The sequence below is a fragment of the Drosophila albomicans genome, chromosome X, assembly GCF_009650485.2.
Source record: "Drosophila albomicans strain 15112-1751.03 chromosome X, ASM965048v2, whole genome shotgun sequence".
Taxonomy (NCBI): Eukaryota; Metazoa; Arthropoda; class Insecta; order Diptera; family Drosophilidae; genus Drosophila; species Drosophila albomicans.
Window position 1 is genome coordinate 21,715,428 of NC_047627.2, and position 17,978 is coordinate 21,733,405.

Sequence of the window (17,978 nt, forward strand, 5' to 3'; positions counted from 1 at the left end):
ATATATTTAAATATAGATATATATATACATATATATGTATGTATTGAGTTGCACATTGTATATTATTGTAATTAAATTGCACTCTAATTTCTTACATCAATTTCTGTGATTGTTTTTAGTTTGGATTTACAAAAAAAAAATTACACACATCTTTCTAACTTGTAGATTGATAAATACGATCTGAAATATTTGGAAATGCTGATTTCTTTTTACAGTGTATTAGATTTAGATTTACTTTATAGTCTTTTACGTTTTCAGCCCCTGTTTTCAATTGGTTTGGGGATATGGGTATAACATTTAACGATCATTTACGTACATAACATTGAGGAATAATTCAGTTACAGTTACAGTTACAGTTACAGTTACAGTTACAGTTACAGTTACAGTTACAGTTACAGTTACAGTTACAGTTACAGTTACAGTTACAGTTACAGTTACAGTTACAGTTACAGTTACAGTTACAGTTACAGTTACAGTTACAGTTACAGTTACAGTTACAGTTACAGTTACAGTTACAGTTACAGTTACAGTTACAGTTACAGTTACAGTTACAGTTACAGTTACAGTTACAGTTACAGTTACAGTTACAGTTACAGTTACAGTTACAGTTACAGTTACAGTTACAGTTACAGTTACAGTTACAGTTACAGTTACAGTTACAGTTACAGTTACAGTTACAGTTACAGTTACAGTTACAGTTACAGTTACAGTTACAGTTACAGTTACAGTTACAGTTACAGTTACAGTTACAGTTACAGTTACAGTTACAGTTACAGTTACAGTTACAGTTACAGTTACAGTTACAGTTACAGTTACAGTTACAGTTACAGTTACAGTTACAGTTACAGTTACAGTTACAGTTACAGTTACAGTTACAGTTACAGTTACAGTTACAGTTACAGTTACAGTTACAGTTACAGTTACAGTTACAGTTACAGTTACAGTTACAGTTACAGTTACAGTTACAGTTACAGTTACAGTTACAGTTACAGTTACAGTTACAGTTACAGTTACAGTTACAGTTACAGTTACAGTTACAGTTACAGTTACAGTTACAGTTACAGTTACAGTTACAGTTACAGTTACAGTTACAGTTACAGTTACAGTTACAGTTACAGTTACAGTTACAGTTACAGTTACAGTTACAGTTACAGTTACAGTTACAGTTACAGTTACAGTTACAGTACAGTTACAGTTACAGTTACAGTTACAGTTACAGTTACAGTTACAGTTACAGTTACAGTTACAGTTACAGTTACAGTTACAGTTACAGTTACAGTTACAGTTACAGTTACAGTTACAGTTACCAGTTACAGTTACAGTTCGGATTTGTGCCTCTTGAGGGGGAATCTGTGGCTGTCAGGGAGTTTTGGCAAACATAGATAAAGTGTCTATAGTATGTCTACAATATTTGGATGCATCTACACATTTCTATACACTATATATGATTCTTTCCTCAACTAGATCTACTTGTTCTCAATGATCATTTGCAGCTGCAACACTAGACTCCGAGCCAGCTGAAGGACCGCCTGAGCATTGTGTCGCTCGGCCATTTCTAAAAAGGATTTAAGGATTATATTAGCATAAGTTACAAGCACAAATGCGATATAGATCAAGGCATACCATTGAAGAACTTGATGACATCGGTAAAGTCCATGCTGTTGGACAAGATGATGTCGCGATAGGTTTCGAGCAGCGCCAGCGCCAGGAAGAGCACAAAATGTCCGGATGCAATGTGCTTGGCCGCCCAGATGACCTCCCAGGTGGCAAAGACATCGTCATAGATGAGCTCGCGTTTAAAGTCCAAGAGGAACCAGCGGTAACAGAAGTAGAAGTGCGTGTAGTCGCCATTCGAGTCCATCAAATCGTACATCTCCGAGTCGAGTATTTGAATGAGGGAACTGCGTTCAAAGAAGAAAGTAAATAATGATCCTCTAATGTGTAATCTTTCCATTTACTTACCGCATGTTGGCAAAGTGCATGTCCATCGCACCACCGCTGGGAAAGTTTTCGATCATGCGCTCCATGAGCTTGCAGAAGCAGCTGTAGCTGAGCGACTCATCGTCGAAGATAACCAGAAGTGGAGCAACCAGATCGCACATGCCCTGCATGTAGCCAATGTCGAGGTGCTCCCACACGTATGTGGATATCACATTGCGCAGCTTGTCCAGATTCTCGTTGGCAAAGTACCAATAGTTGCGATCGCAACGCTGCACATCCTTCTCAATGCGATGCAGATTCAAACCGAACTGTTCCAGCAGTTCACTCTGTCGGGAAATAAAGTGATGCTTGTTACCGCGAATGCTAAGCGCATAATATGGGAGAAAAACTTACGCTATATACACCTCCGTTTGAGCTGGCCGGCGAGGCGCAGGCAGACTTTGGCTGCTGTAGTGCATCCATATTGCCAGCACTTCCGGTGCTCTCCAATTGCTCGGTAAGTGGCGGCATTTGATTATCGCCATCTGTTTTCGTAGTGCGCTCCCAGCTGGCAATGTCCACTGAAGCGTTCGTTATGATGACAGCTGCCTGTTGTGTTGACTTCACAGTGTCCTCGTCATGAGGTAGTTGAGCCTGCAGATCATCGGCGCTTAGAAACTCCGGACTGAGCACGCCTCGAGATTCACTCGGTTGTGGTGCACCGCCAACGGTTTCATACGAGGATGCCGTCGAAGTTGAACAGCTTGGCTGTTGTTGTTGTTGTGGTTGTGGTTCCTTCTCGGACACTGCTTTCGATTCGAGTGCAGCAGCTTCGTCTGCGGACTGCTGTTTTTCCTCTGGCTTCTTTGCAAACTCTTCTTCGTCTTCCTCCTCCTCCTCCTCATCTAGCTCATCGAGTCCTTCGTCCACATGTCCGGAGTCTGTGCTCGTTTTCATTGCTCGTGGTATTGGTTTAACACTCAGATGCGTAGCGCTGACCGCTGAAGATGCCTCCTGGCTTTGCTGTTGTTGCTGCTGCTGCTGTCGCTGCTCGTCGTCAAACTCTAGATCGCCCGGATCGGAAATATCCGAAATATCCTCAAAGACTTCGTTCTCCAGTTCGCCGCCAGCCTCGAGATCAGCAGCACGCACAGTGCGCTCATTGCCGCTGTTGCTGCCCGAGCTGAGCTTGGCCACCGCTCGTGCCGTCTTCTCCTTCTCCCGCTGCTGCACAATGGCGTCCACCGCCAGCCATTCACTCATTGTGGTCTCGTAGTAATGCTTGCACGTCTCGTCCTGCTTCTGTCGCTCCTCCTGCGTGGTGCCAAACGCATAGTGTCCCAGCAGATATGGCCAGACATCTTTGCGCAGCTCCGGCTGAACGCCACCAAAATAGATGAGGCGATAGAACTCTGTCGAGTTCGTTAGCATGCCATCAGCATTGAGCTGCTCCCAGCGTTCTTTGGTCAGACCTTCCTCATCGGTTTTCACTTGAAGAACAATACGCAACGAAGATTTGGGGTTAACCGAAGGAAATAGTGAAAGCAAAACAATGACTTATAGTTGATTTCAAAGGAATCTGTGGTGAGAATTGATTTGAGCTGAAAGTCTATAATTTTGTTGAAGAACAGATATTAACAATGCAATTTAACAAATCTGTTATTTATAGTTAACATTCCTGTTAACAAAACAGTTTCATCTATCTAGAAGAAGTTCTATTAGGTACAATTCTATAATTATATTCCGTTGACAGTATAAAATCACTGATTAGCATAATATAGAAATATTTGTTGTACTCTTTAAATATGTTTAACTGATAATTCAGCTTATTTTGAGAATTCTCTCCTGCTTCTCTCTTGTTTGTTTATTATATTATACAAATAACGAAATAAGAATGCAATCGTATGCAACTATTCAACTGATCTGATCTTAAAGAATTGGCAAACTTACTCTCCGGTGTTATGCGTCCATGCACAAGTCCCGATAAGTGAGTGCGCACTGTGGAAAGATGCCGACAGTAGGCGAGCCAGCCATAGAAGGCCCGCGAGATGATCTGACGACGCATTGTGGAGCAGACCATCTCGATGCTGGTGCTCTGGTTGTGTTGTTGCAGCAATGGCGATTCTAGCGGATACTGATCGATGGACAAGCTCTTGTTGGAGCAATCGCTGCTGCCCGTGGTGGAGCAGCTGCTCAGTTGAGCGCGTCTTGGCGTGCTGCGAACAAAGTCCAGAATCGAGTGTGTTGCAGCTATGGATAGGAAAGAGAAATGAGTTTAAAAATAAGGTATCAACAAATACATGTTCTTCTTATTTCAAAAACTGATTCTCTAATACAAGTCCACCCAAATTCACTGCCCAAATCAAGCCTAAGCTAGAGGGTCCCTAGTGGGAACAAATACATTTTAAGCACCCTATTACATGCTTTCTTTAGGTCATCTGCATTTTACAATTTAATTAACGTTCCTTGGCATAGCATATCACGCATTGCTATTTCCTCCTTTTCTCCTGCTTTCAAGTAGGACAACGACCTTATCCTTGTTCCTCCTGCCACGATGGCAGCTGGCTTTTAAGCCCCGTCGTTCGTCTTAACTCTCATTGAAATTGAAATTTCTTGTTCTGACCTCCTGGACAGTGAAACTTGCTTTGGAGTAATTATACAGAACTAAACATTTAAGATTAATAGCAATAAGGAGTGAAAATAGGTCATTTAGATGTTCTCTAGATGTGCATAATAACTTGAAATAAAATAGAGTATATAAAAAGCGATATAAAGAATTCTTTCTTAAGAAATGTATTTCAAATTCTAGGTATACTATGAATTTTTCAATAAATCTGTTCAGTAACAGACAAAGGATAAAAATAAATTTAATCTCAATTTACGATTTTTTTCAATGAATTTTCAACTTTTGAAGTACCCAGAAAAGTGAAATAATTTCTTTATAAAAAAACTCTAGCAAATTTTAAGCATACTTTTTTTTAGACTACAAATTTATAGTATATATCGCTTTCTTTATGCTTTCGCATTAATTCATAATAAGTAGAGTTCTAACCATATGCTCTTTTCTTTCGCTTTATGGACAATTCGCTGTACGTAATTTGTCAATATGTTTGCTATCGAAGCACTTAGGAATTCGGATGCATTCGAGTGTAACTTTCAATTCGACTTATAGTCTTTATGTGAGTTATAGTAAATCGAAAAGCAAATAAGAAAACTTACCAAACTCTTCGTGTCGACTTTTGCTGACAATGCGAAACACATAATCAATAGGTGTCTCATCCACAGACTCCATGACCGAGGGCAGAATGCGTCGACGCATGCTTTTGGGCCAGAGAAACATCTTGCCAATGCCACGTTGCGACCACAACGGAGGATCCAGCTGGCCATGTGGCAACAGACCCGTCTCCAGGCAGCTGAGAAACTGCTGCATGTGTCCGCCTTCGGGGAAGTGTATCGGAGGACGTTGAACGCCATCCTGACCGACGAGGATGACAGTGCCGCCGCTGTCCTCGCCGCGACTCTGATGGCAATGCACATAGACGATTTCATCGACGTTGATGTTGAGTGCATATGCCCAGAAGGCTTCCTTGTCGATTTCCTCCTCCTCGGATTCGTTGTAGCCATTCATCAGTTGATTTGGTGTCCATTTGATGGTCAACGTTTGAATGTGTTGATGCAGACTGAGATAGCCGGGCATCAGTTCGGCAACATCCTTGGGCAGGACATGCACATTGTTCTTCCCATAGAGCAGTGTGGCCTTTGCATTCTGATGCAGCGACTCCACATAGTCCTTGGCCACGCTGGCCGACGCAATCGATTTGAATGAACAGCTGCTGGCATCGTCAGAGCTGGTGTTCAAACTGCGCTTGAAATTTATGATAGCTGGTCGCGAACAAGTCGAGGATGATCGACGACAGCTGATGCGATGTCGTTGTACCTGGAAAATGCAAAGGCAACAATTCAATACGTTTCAACTATATTCTCTAATTTACATTTTAATATAGATCTTAAATATAACTAAATCTTAAATCAAAAAATAGTAACCTTAAATAGAGTTCAAGGCCTAATTATTTGCTAGTACCTAATATACACCTCTAATTTTAAATTAAAAATAATAAAAGGAAATTTATAGATTTATGTAACTGGAGAATCTGAATTAGCTAAAACTAGCACCTTAACAACACAGTCAAATATTAACCAAAGCTTTCAGTAAATGCATCATTTATAACTTTAAATGAACCTTTAAATAAAATTGCTGTGCTCATTTACTATTATTTATATATTACACATATTTTATAGTTAATTATGAGACGAATGGTTAAGTACTCAAAGATAGTTCCATATAAGAGCTTTAAAACTTTCCTAATTCCTTTTCATTAATCCCATTCTAAATTGTCTGAAATTTCTACTTTAAAGCTTCAAGAAAATAACATTTTTAAATTGCCTCTCTTTAGCTGACTTTGAGGTAAAATTTTTGTTTTGCTTATAATAATCATTCATTATTACTACTCATAAGCAATGCTATACAAGTTGTATAATGTAATTTTACTTATTTAACTTCGTTTTTCAGACATAATATTCACTAAATTGAAGCCTTAATGCAGATGTTATATTTTGACTATCTGATGCATAGCTTTGCATATTGTTCGGACTCACCAGCTCATCGGCATGCGGATCTGTCCAGTAGTGATCGGCTGTCTTGGCGCGTGTGAACTCCAGAGCACAAGGACCCACGAGCAGGGAGCTGAGAATGGAGCCATAATCGGGATCGGCAACAAGAGAATCACGGTCGTAATAGCTCTGAGCATTGCTGACCAAATACTCGATGATCTTGGTCAAACGTTTCTCGTAAAGCGCCAAGCGTATCCACAGATATCTGCAAAGGTATTGAGAATTAATTAACAATCAGCTGTGAACATTGAAATAGCAGTGCTAACGACATACGCGATTAATAATTGAAAAATTAAAACATTCAAAAAAAAAAAAGAATTGATTTTTTAGATTAAATATTCTACTACTCATTTCAACAAATAATTATTAAACATTATTAAATAAAAAAACTTAAACAAAAATAAATAAAATAAAGTTAAATTAAATCAATATAAAATTAAATAAAATAAGATGAAGTTAAAACAAAACCAAATCAAATAATGTTAAAATAAAACAAAGTTATAATTAAAAAAATAAAAAATACAAAAAATAATAGAAAATAAAGTAAGAAATAAAATAGAATGAAGATGAATATGATAGAATATTTAAGATGAAATGCTGCATCACTCACTTCATGTTGGCCAACGACATGCTGGAATTGCTGGCGCTGATGGAGACCGAGATCGAGGCCGAAGCGGAAGCTGAACTGGTCACTGTCGATGATGACGTCGCTGTGGCTGTGGACATTGAATTGCTGCTGCCCTTCTTGAGCATCGGTGGTCGATTGAAGCTGTCGCTGCTCGACGACGAACGCTTATTGGGATCATTCGACTCGATCTCCTGCACCATTTTGCTAATGTGCTCCGCCTCCGCGCATGTTTTGGCAATCTTATGCAACAATGCGGTGGTCGATGATGTCTTGAACAAGCCGAGAGCACGTCGCCGCAGCCCCTGACTGAGGCATGCCTCGACGGCGGCACAGAGCGAGGTCACCGAGCTGCTCTCCTCATGAACGTACTTCTTGGTGACCGCCTCCTCCATTAGTTGTTTCACCTCCTTCTTGACGCTCGCAATGAGCCGCTCCTTTAAGTCGACGCCATCTGTGTGAATGTGAGTAAACATTAACTCTCTCTATGTGTGTGTGTGTGTGTGTGTGTGTGTGTGTGTGTGTGTGTGTGTGTGTGTGTGTGTGTGTGTGTGTGTGTGGGTGTGTGTGTGCCACGCGAATCTCATAAAATGCGAACGCAACGCAACGGCAAAAACCCCGCGGGGCCGTAAAACCAAATCACAGCCACGACGACGACGACTTTGCTCCAAAACTTCGTTCTGGCTCTGACTCTGACTCTGGTCGCTGGTCGCTGGCTGTGGCTGTGACTGTGGCCCGCCTTATTGTCCGGCGGCGTCTATTGTTGCGTCGCGCCCCGTTTTTGCTCGTTGCGCGTTTGGAAACTCAATATGTTCAACATGTGTTGACAGCCTCCCCTGGTAGCCATCAACGCGCTACATGAAATTAAAACATACGCCCCGTGTGACCCGCCTGACCCCGACCGACCTTCTCCTCGCCTAGTAGCTGCTGTTGGTCAGCAAGAAGCGAGTTTGCTGTCCGTCGCATCCTTCGCGAATGCTAATGGCATTTGCACTCAAAATTCATGATGGCTTCCGGCTACGTATAATTTCATTTTCATTAATGCTTTGCCATTGCCACACACACCCAGCCACATAGCCACATGGAAATGCGAACCAATGTGTATGTGTGTGTGTGTGTGCCAAGGATGTGACGATGAAAGATAGTTATAATTGGCGGACAGGTTGTCAGGCAGCGTCCGTCCAAGAGTAGGGTCTGAGCTGGGTTTGCCTCGGTCTCTCCTTCTTCTTAATCTTGCTCGCATTTTTAATGAAAAGAATCTCTGCCAAATACTAAATGAAATGTCACGCAGTTTTCCTTTTTTTTTTTTTGTCTTCCTTAGCACTTTGACATTCTTTCAAGCAAGTTACTTTGAGCGAACGAGAAAGCAGGAGCGTTGGAGAAAGAGAGAGAGATATTTACTTAATGCTAAACGGTCAACATTTTGCATACATTTGCAAGCACATAATAAATATGTAGTATATATGTATGTACACATGCCCCTTGTGTGTGTCTGTGTGTGTGTGTGTGTGTGTGTGTGTGTGTGTGTGTGTGTGTGTGTGTGTGTGTGTGTGTGTGTGTGTGTGTGTGTGTGTGTGTGTGTGTGTGTGTGTAGACTGAAGCAGCTGTTGCACCCAGTTGGGTGTCGCTTTTGGCGACAACTCGCTGCCCGTCTGGCCAGCAGAGTGTGGCTAAAGAGGGGAGGCGGGAGGAGGCAGATGGCAAATGGCAGGCAGTCGCCACATGGTGAAATAAAATGCGTAAACGAATGCCACGAATGCAACATGCTGTTGTCTGGAGCGTCTAGCCGGGTGGCGTCACTTGCCGTGAACAGAACATCGTGGAGCGAGAGTGTCTGAAGTGCTGAACTGTTGTTTAATTGCATCTTCTTTGTTCCACCATTCACACATTTGCCACATACACACACAGCTCTTTCTCTCTCTCTCTCTCTCTCTCTCTCTCTCTATATATGTATTTTTTAGTAGGGCAAGTAATTAGTATTTAAATGCACAGCAGCAAAATGCTTGAGGGCAGCCAAAGGACAAAGTTTGAACAACTTAATTTATGCAGAAAAGAAGAAAAACCAACACAAAGAGAGCAAGACCGAGACCAAGACCGAGACCGAGAGATGGGAAATGAAATAGATTGCAAATACAAACACAAAGTGCATAGATCACACTTTTGTTACATTTTCCCCGAGTATTTTCTGCTATTTGACATGCGGTTCTTTCATTTGTTTATTTGCCTCTCCTCTCCTGTTTGCACATCAAATGAATGCAAACACATGTAATATAGATGGCACTCGTCGCTTAGCTTGTGAATCAGTAGCTTGATAAATTTTTAATTTGAAATGATATCGCATGCGAGAAGAACTTGGTTTCGCTGATTTACAACTTTTTGAGTACGATTTGAGTAAGATATCTTTTATCTAAAGCTGTTCGATTGACATTAAGTTACATTCGATTTCTTTAAGAACGAATTCTTAAAACTAAGAACATTGGTCTGAAGAATATCAAATTCTCAAAATAAAACCATAAATATTTGATTACAAGATTTAATTAAGAAATCTTTTATCTAAAGCTGTTCGATTGATATCGCATTCAAGCAGTAAGTGAATGAATTAAGTTACTTTCGATTACTTTAAGAACAAATTCTTAAAACTAAGAACATTGGTCTGAAGAATACAAAATTCTCTAAATAAGACCAAAAATATATGATTTAGGTTACAAAATTCTGTAATAATATCGAAATTCCTATAATATTTTTAAATAGCCATGAGTGTTTTCCTTCATAGAACTTAACAAGTTAAAGTGATTAACTGAACTGAATAATTGAATTCGCTAATTAAATGATAAAACAATAAATTATAAAATTTATACTAAAAATAAAAAACTTTAAAATATAGTGTACTATTTTTTTGGGCTTATAATAAAATTTTTGGCTTTAAAAATACACTAGAGAAAGAAATCAATATTGAAATGAGATTTTTAGATTGCAAAATTATTGAAATAGGATTTTTTGAGGTAAAAAATCTTAAATTAAGATTCTTATGATAAATTTGTACATTAAAATTAAAAACATCTCGTTTTAAGAATAAAATCTTACTTTAAGAATTAAAAAGAAGATTGCACATCTTGAGATTAAAAAGATTTTTTCCTTTTACTAATAAGAACTTGGGTCTTATCAAGATGTGTTTTCTAGCTTTAAAATTTTCGTGTTCTTGACGCACTTTTTAAACCACAATTCTTCGTATTATATTATAACTTTTTCTTAACAGTGTGTGTATAACTTAAGTGAGAAATCTTTCAGCTAAAGCTGTTCGATTGATTGGGCACATCCCACGCACTATTTGCTTAATGCTGTTTAAGAATTTATGTGGAAGCATTTATCTAATCGAAGATGACTCATTTGCAAGAACTTTAGCTTGTTTTCATAATCGTTGCTGCAATCTGTTGAAGCATTAACGCTTTAAACGCATTATTAAATTTATGGCAAATAGTTGTTTGCAACAGCACTTTGAAGCCATGCCACAATAAAATACCATAAAGTCAATTTGTCGCAAGTTCAAACGCAAAACATTTCAAATCTCTGTGTCTCACATCTCATTCAAGTCAAACGGCATCGGCATCAGCATCGGCATCCCAATGGATGCCAAGAGAAAGCAGCAAGAGCAACAACAAAGTTGACCAGTTTTCCATTTGGTTAATAGAAATGGAATGGAATGGAATCCCAAGAGCAAATGCCCACAAGATGAACACACAATATTATATACAATATATATGTATATATATTATATATGTGGTTGGAATGTGTGTGGCAAGTGCTTTAAAAGCCGCAAGTTGCGTGCTACAGATTTACCGATTTGCCAGATTTTTGTGCGATTCTCTCAAGCATTGCATCAAATTGCGCATTTCGTTCGCAGTTGGCAATTGGCAATTGGCAATTGGCATTTGCTGTACTTTTAATGGGCATTTAATTTGCAATCATCGTAAATTCATTAGGCTTCCTCGACCGCAAATGCCAAATTGATGGCTCAACATGATGTCAGGTTCCCGTGGAGAGGACTTTAATTACGGTTATCCGCGTCAATTTTAAAATAAACCCGCATATTTCTATCTGAATGCACGTTACACAAGCCACATTCCATCTATTTTCTCTCATCGCTCTCTGCTTACTGCCTGTTGCTCTTGTTGTTGTTGTTGTCATTGTTGTTGTTGTTGCTTTGAATTTTGTTTTTATTTCGGGCTGTCGTCGTCGTAAAATGATTTGACCCTTGAATGTCATGACCCTGCTCGACTTGGCTTTGGCTTTAGCTTTGGCTTGCTGACGGCTCACTGCTCGCTGCTTGCTGCTGGGAAGGGCAACGCACAAATGCACTGCGAGCAAATTCAATGTCAACTTAATGTATCAAAGATTTAAGTCGTTACAGCACCAAAATAAAACGTCGAATTTATTAACTTAACCAACTGCTGAAAGTCTGCTTAAATTCTAACTAGTTAAACTACGTTTATTTTATATTAAATTGCATATAAAATAGCACTTTTAAATTGAGCGTGTAACTAAAAATAGCAACACATTGAAACAAGCTTCCGCTTACAAAATTTCACTCAAAAAAACGACTTAAGGAATAACTTAATTCTATATGGGATATTCTGTGCCGAAAAAGTCACAGTAAAAAAACATAAACTGAAACGAATTTCAAAATAAGTAAAGGTTATTCTTAAAGCTATAGATTAAATAGATTTTACGATAAAATTAATTTATTTGTTGTTTTGTCGCAAGAATTTGTTTAATTTAGCAATTATCTTAAAACAGAAAAATAATTCCAAAAGCATTATTAGTTCGAATTAAAGTGCTTAGCAAGAGATATAAGAGTCATCTTTATTCAATATAAAAACATGTTTTGATATATCTATTTCATTTTAGATAACTTTAGAGAATTCTCATATACTCTTTGTTGTTAGGTCGATAAAAAAAGTTAAAAATGAAAACAAATTAATTAAATAAAAAGATTAAGTTGTTGGCATATCAATCAATATAACCCTTAGCTATATTATTAACAAAAAAGAATGTAAACAGAAATATTTATGCTATTTTTAATTTCAGCAAATGAGATTGCTTTAGCTTTGACAAATAAAAATACGCTATTTTATACGACTAGCTCATTTAATATGCAAGCAATCTTGATGGAATTTACTTCACTTCTTATTTGAGATAGTATAATAAAAGGTAACCAATCTTGATGGAATGTATTTCATTTTTTCGTTCAGCTGGTTTCACATAAGATAACAACTAAATGGATCGTAGACTCAGCTATTTTAATACTAACAACTCACTTGATTTACTGGCATGTAAGGTTCATATAAGACTTACATATGAAATACCTAAAATCATGACTGCATGTCGCTAATTCAAAATAATTCACAGAAAAACGTGCTCAATAATAAAATAAAATCTTTTTTCAATGTTATTCATAATATATGTATCTACAAACCGACTAGAGTTTGAACCTGGAATGATTTGCGGCATCTCTGTTTACTGAGTTAACAGCAACGACGCCAGAAACTAGATTCTAATTTTAGAGGAAGCGAATTACAACATTCGCATTTCCAAAATTTATGTCATTCGTATTTTAAGAATCAAGCGCAAATTTCATGAATTTGAAAGCAAGATTCTTCAATCTTAGAATCGAAAAGTTCTCAAACCATTCTCATTTTCAATCAAGTTTTTTATATAGCATAGTACTACATTCAAAAAATACCATAGAGTGTAAAATATACCAAACTGCCAGCCAAAACAACGAAGTCTCAAATTCAAAAGTATTTCTTAAATATAAAAATGTTGCTTTAAATTCGTTGCCATATTGAATAGATACAAAAACAATTAATTAGTTAAGGAGCAAGGCGGCATTTTATTTTCACGCAGTGCCGTTTTTGAGCAGTGTAAAAGGCACATAAAAATCCATTTATGTTTACGCGCATAAAATATGGATTCCATTGCCGTTAATAAGTAAGTGTGTCTAGCCTATAGAGTAACTGTGTTTATTATCCAACGCATCTTCATCCTCAACAACAGCAGCAGCATCTTAAGTATGCGACGTGAGTTTCATCGAACTGACAATTATTTGTAGCGAATTAAGATAAACACTTAATTAGATGCGACTACGGGATTTGAGTTCGAGGTTTTTGTTTTTGTTGTTTTTGTTGTTTTTTTTTTGTTCTGCGGGTCGACTCTATGTGGCATCAGACATCTGTTGCTTTTCCCTTCCCAAACGTTTCCCTTGCTGTGTCCTAGTAATGTTGTTGCTATCGTTATTGTTCTTACAACAGCTTTATGCGTTGCCAAATGAGCTTCTACCCCACCCCCCTGCCCAAAAATAAAAGAGAGAGGGGAATAAAATGTTATCAGCAGCGACAGCAGCCGCAGTAACAAAGCCCGCATAAAAATTGCTGACTGTGTGTCTCATATGTACAAATGTGTGCGCATTTCGCACATTAATTAGAGTCAAATGTATGATACATATTGTATTAAGAAGGTACATATGTGTATATATATATATATATATATATATATATATGTATAAATGACTGTGTATTTGTTAACATGAGCTCATAGGAATCGTGTTTGCTCCAGTCACAAACTGCATAAGCTTCTAGCTTCAAGAAAAATGTTGCCTACATTTGGGGGCTGGAATTTCAGCTATTTTCTTTTGATAGTTTTTGTTGGTGGTTTGTTGACAGTTGCTGCTGTAACTGCTGCAAACATTCCCCAGATTGAACGTCAACTCTTTTCGCCTCTTTTGCTGTCGTTTCATTAAATCACACACACACACACACACACACATACAGAAACAATACACCAACGCAGAAATTCCGCATTGCAAATTCCATATTAATTTGCAATTCCATGTTCATTTACACATTGGCAACTGTATGCGTAATTTGCAATCAGAGAACATATTGCAATCTGTGTGTGTGTGTGTGTGTATGTGTGTGTGCGTGGATTGCATTTCTTGATCCTAGCTCTTAATGTAAATGGATGTGCATTTATATGGCATATTGCAAAATGTTTTTGCTTCTTGTTAATTGAAGTTCGTAGGTCAAATTGTGTAGAGGGTGGAAATTCAACTGGAAATAGTTTGTGCAATTTCACAAGATTGTTTCGACGACAATATTTGTGATTGCAATTACACGATTGCCAACGATTGGCGTTGGCGTTGCACATTCAACGTTAGATGTTAGACGTTCGACGTTCGATGTTTGTCGTTGGCAATCGCAACATGTAATTGCATTTCAAGTAAATGCTAAAAATAAATCATCATCGCAGTATTGAATGACATTTCCTGCTAACCTCAGTTGTTATGGCATCGATTACCAAAGGTGTATTTCACTTTTTGATTTTGATCTAACCCAATCTCAATCTTAAAGCTGAAAGTACATAACATAAATCACTATTAGCATCGCTTTTGATAAATATTCGTTACTAAAACTCATCATTGCAGTCTCGAGTTGACAGCTGTCAAATGAGTATTAAACTAATGATAGCCAGACGCTGGATTTCTACTTTATTTTAGTATTATTTCTTTTTTCATTTTTAATGCATGCCAGAGCTTTAATGTTTAAGAACAGAGGAGAGGAGGAGCGAGTGTGACATGTGAGTTTGACACGCGTTGACAATGCGAGAGCATATTTTGAAAGCGAAGCTTTTTATGGGCTGTTAGGTAGACAGAGACAGACACGCACGCAGTTGGAAAACGTGCCAAAGGCATTTACTCGGTGCGCCTGAAAGTATGCAATGCGTATGTTGATCACATGAAACCCGCATTAGCCAAGTCTGCCCCTGTCTCTGCTGCCCTACTCCAACCCACACACACACACACACACACACAACAGACTGTTGTTAGCTAAGACTTAAGAATACTATTTGCAATGCGTGCTGACTCTGCTGCTGACTCGCATCTCGCATCTCATCTCTCGTTTCCATTTCCACATCGACATTGACCATCATTAAGCGGTGCTTGCGTGTGCGAATCGTGCATTTGTGCCATTGTGCTCTGCCATTGACAGGCATTTGTGTGTTGGAGAGCTGGCGTGTTGTATCTCGAGTCCGCCAGCTTAGTTGGCTAACTGACTAACTGCAGCTTCACAGCTTCTCTTAACTGCCAGCCAGTATGCCACAGCGATTGTGAGATCAGCCGCAAACGAAAACGAAAACGCAAACGCCTACATACATACGTATGTACGCTTTGTATGTACAAGTTTAGTGGCAACATAAACAAACGCCCACGACAGACAGCATTTGGCTTGGCTTTCGTCTCTTTCTCTCTCTCTGAATTGGCTTTTGTTCATTCATAAAAACGTGTTACGAGTTCAGAGGGGGGGAGGATTTGCAGCTTGTAAGTCAAGGGCAGCCGTCACACTTCAATCAAATCCAATGCTAATGCACAGCACACGAATAGCTTTTCACTCTATGTGTAGCTCAATTAATTTGCAACAGTAGCAACAGTAAAATGCAAAAACTGTGTAGGTTTCGCAGCCATGCTCAATGTGGAGGACGCGACTGTAGCAAGGAAGCAAGGAAGCAAGCTTAGCTTAACTGCACACAAACGCAGCAATAAAGTTTTAAGCAGCTTATGCTGCAGCTGTTGTTGCATTTTCTGTTGCTGCTTCTTCTTCTTCTACTGCTGCTGCTTCTGCTGCTAATGCTACTAAGTATTTGTTGCAGCTGCAAACAAGCTTGAAAAGTAATGCTCAGTGCTCAGAGTGCTCAGCATTATTATTGCATTTTGTAGTTCTGGGGGGCGAATTATAATTGATGCTGCGTATAATGATGACAAAGCTGCTTATTTAAATGAGCCATAATAATTACCAATTATTGTTTAAGGTTTAAGGCGAAAGTCATCAAATTGAATTGCAATAGAATTTCAATCAAAATACGGAAATGAAGATATTCTATTCAGATTTTGGCTTATGTGATTTGCCGCTTAAATATATTACTTATAAATGATATAGTAATGAGTTTGTTCGCCAATTATTGTTAAAGTTGAAATACATTTCATCAACATGAAATTAATGAAAAGGCATTCAATTCAGATTTTGGTTTATAGGATTTGATCAATCTTTGTTCTTACTTCAAGAGTAATGTATTTGTTTTTGCCAATTGTTGTTAAGACATAAGCAAATTTAATCAAAATTACATGAATGTTGAAATTGTCATTGCAATTGCGAAGGAATTTAATCACAACGCATTCAATTCAGACTTTGGTTTATGCAATTTGATCAATCTTTGTGCTAACTTAAAAACAACATTGTAATGTGTTTTATGCGATTTGATCAATCTTTGTGATTACTTAAACACAACATTGTAGCGTGGTTGCTTGTGAATTGTTGTTAAACGTCAAGTTTGTTTAGTTTAAGCAAATTTCATCGAAATTCAAAGGCTTTTGAAATTACAAATTCAATTGCATTTGAATCGAATCAAAAGGCAATCAATTCAGACTTTTATGTATGTGATTTGATCATCATTTTGTGCTGCTTGAATATCTTACTTATATATGGTACAACATAGTAATGGGTTTGATAAGCATAAAATGTATAAATGAATATTTCGATAACGTACCTGCAGTTGTTTGCACCATTTTGTCGGCCCCAAAGCTGTGAAGCTTTTAACGTTTACACAAGCGCGCGTAAAATATATATTTGTATTTCGCTCCAAGAGTGTTGTTGTGTGTGTGTGCGAATGTGTGTGTGTGTGTTGATGTGTGCGTATGTGCGTATGTATATAAAGTATGTACTTTATAATCTGTCTGTCTGAATGCTTGTTGTTGTGGTTGCTCTGCGTTGGGTATCAGATTTGTTTTGCGGTTTCTTTCCTTTGCTTTTATATCCGCATACAACGCTGCGTATGAGTAATATCGTAGCAAAACGTTGCGGTTGCCGTTGCTGTTGCAGCCACAATAACAAGAAAAAAAAGTGCGAGTACTCGCTTTCACATTCACTTGGCCATGCCTAGCTTCGCTGCTAGCTAGCTGACTGACTAACTGACTGACTGACTGACTGACTGACTGACTGACTGACTGACTGTTTGAGTGTCTGAGTTTTGCTTATTTACCAGTTGCTTCTGCTCTGGCTGCGTTTTATAAATAATTTGGCATGCTGACGCTTTGAAGCAAAGCTGTTGCTGCTGCTGCTGCTGTCGCTGTTGTTGTTGTTGTCGTTGCTGTTGTTGTTGCTGTTGTTATTGCCGTTGCTGCCGTTGTTGTTATCGTTGCCATTGCCAGAGCCAGAGCCAGAGCCAGAGCCAGTGAACTAGTGCAGAGAGAGTAATGAGATTCGAGCCAGACGCGAAAGTGGCGAACAAGCTTCTTCTGCTTAATGTTTATAGGCGTGTGTCTTTCTCTCTCTCTGTGTGTGTGTGTGTGTGTGTGTCTCTGTGCACGTGTGTGTATGTTTTTTTTTCTTTCTTGTATTATATTTTATTGGATCGTTAAGCTAAACGCGTAACGTCCGTACGCGAGCAGCTCAAAAGTAAAACTGAAAGCAGCTAACGAAGTTCAGCAGCGACGAAGCTGTTGCTGCTGTTGCTGTTGCTGCTGTTGCTGATGTTGCTGGTGTTGCCTGCTTGCAGCTATCCACATGCCACCTCTTCCACTCTCTTCCACTCTCTCTCACTCTCTTTCTCTCGCGCTCGCTCGCTCTTGCTCTTGCTCTCTTCGCGCTCCAGCCCTTCTGCTGCTGCCTGCTGTTACTTGTAACGCTTTTCAGAAGCTTTTTGCTATCGCGCT

At 38.7% G+C, this 17,978-nt stretch overlaps 1 protein-coding gene across 1 annotated transcript; it reads right to left on the minus strand.

Moving 5' to 3' along the window:
- Window positions 1–1,313: 1,313 nt before the first annotated feature.
- Window positions 1,314–17,949, minus strand: LOC117575324 (small G protein signaling modulator 1). Its single transcript, XM_034259483.2, has 9 exons — window positions 16,814–17,949; window positions 7,202–7,670; window positions 6,577–6,796; window positions 5,140–5,857; window positions 3,871–4,170; window positions 2,335–3,410; window positions 1,963–2,267; window positions 1,624–1,901; window positions 1,314–1,555 (listed from the first exon to the last, which is right to left on the minus strand). The coding sequence occupies exons 1-9, from the start codon at window positions 16,830–16,832 to the stop codon at window positions 1,467–1,469; spliced, it is 3,474 nt and encodes a 1,157-aa protein (XP_034115374.1). The 5' UTR covers window positions 16,833–17,949; the 3' UTR covers window positions 1,314–1,466.
- Window positions 17,950–17,978: the final 29 nt, after the last annotated feature.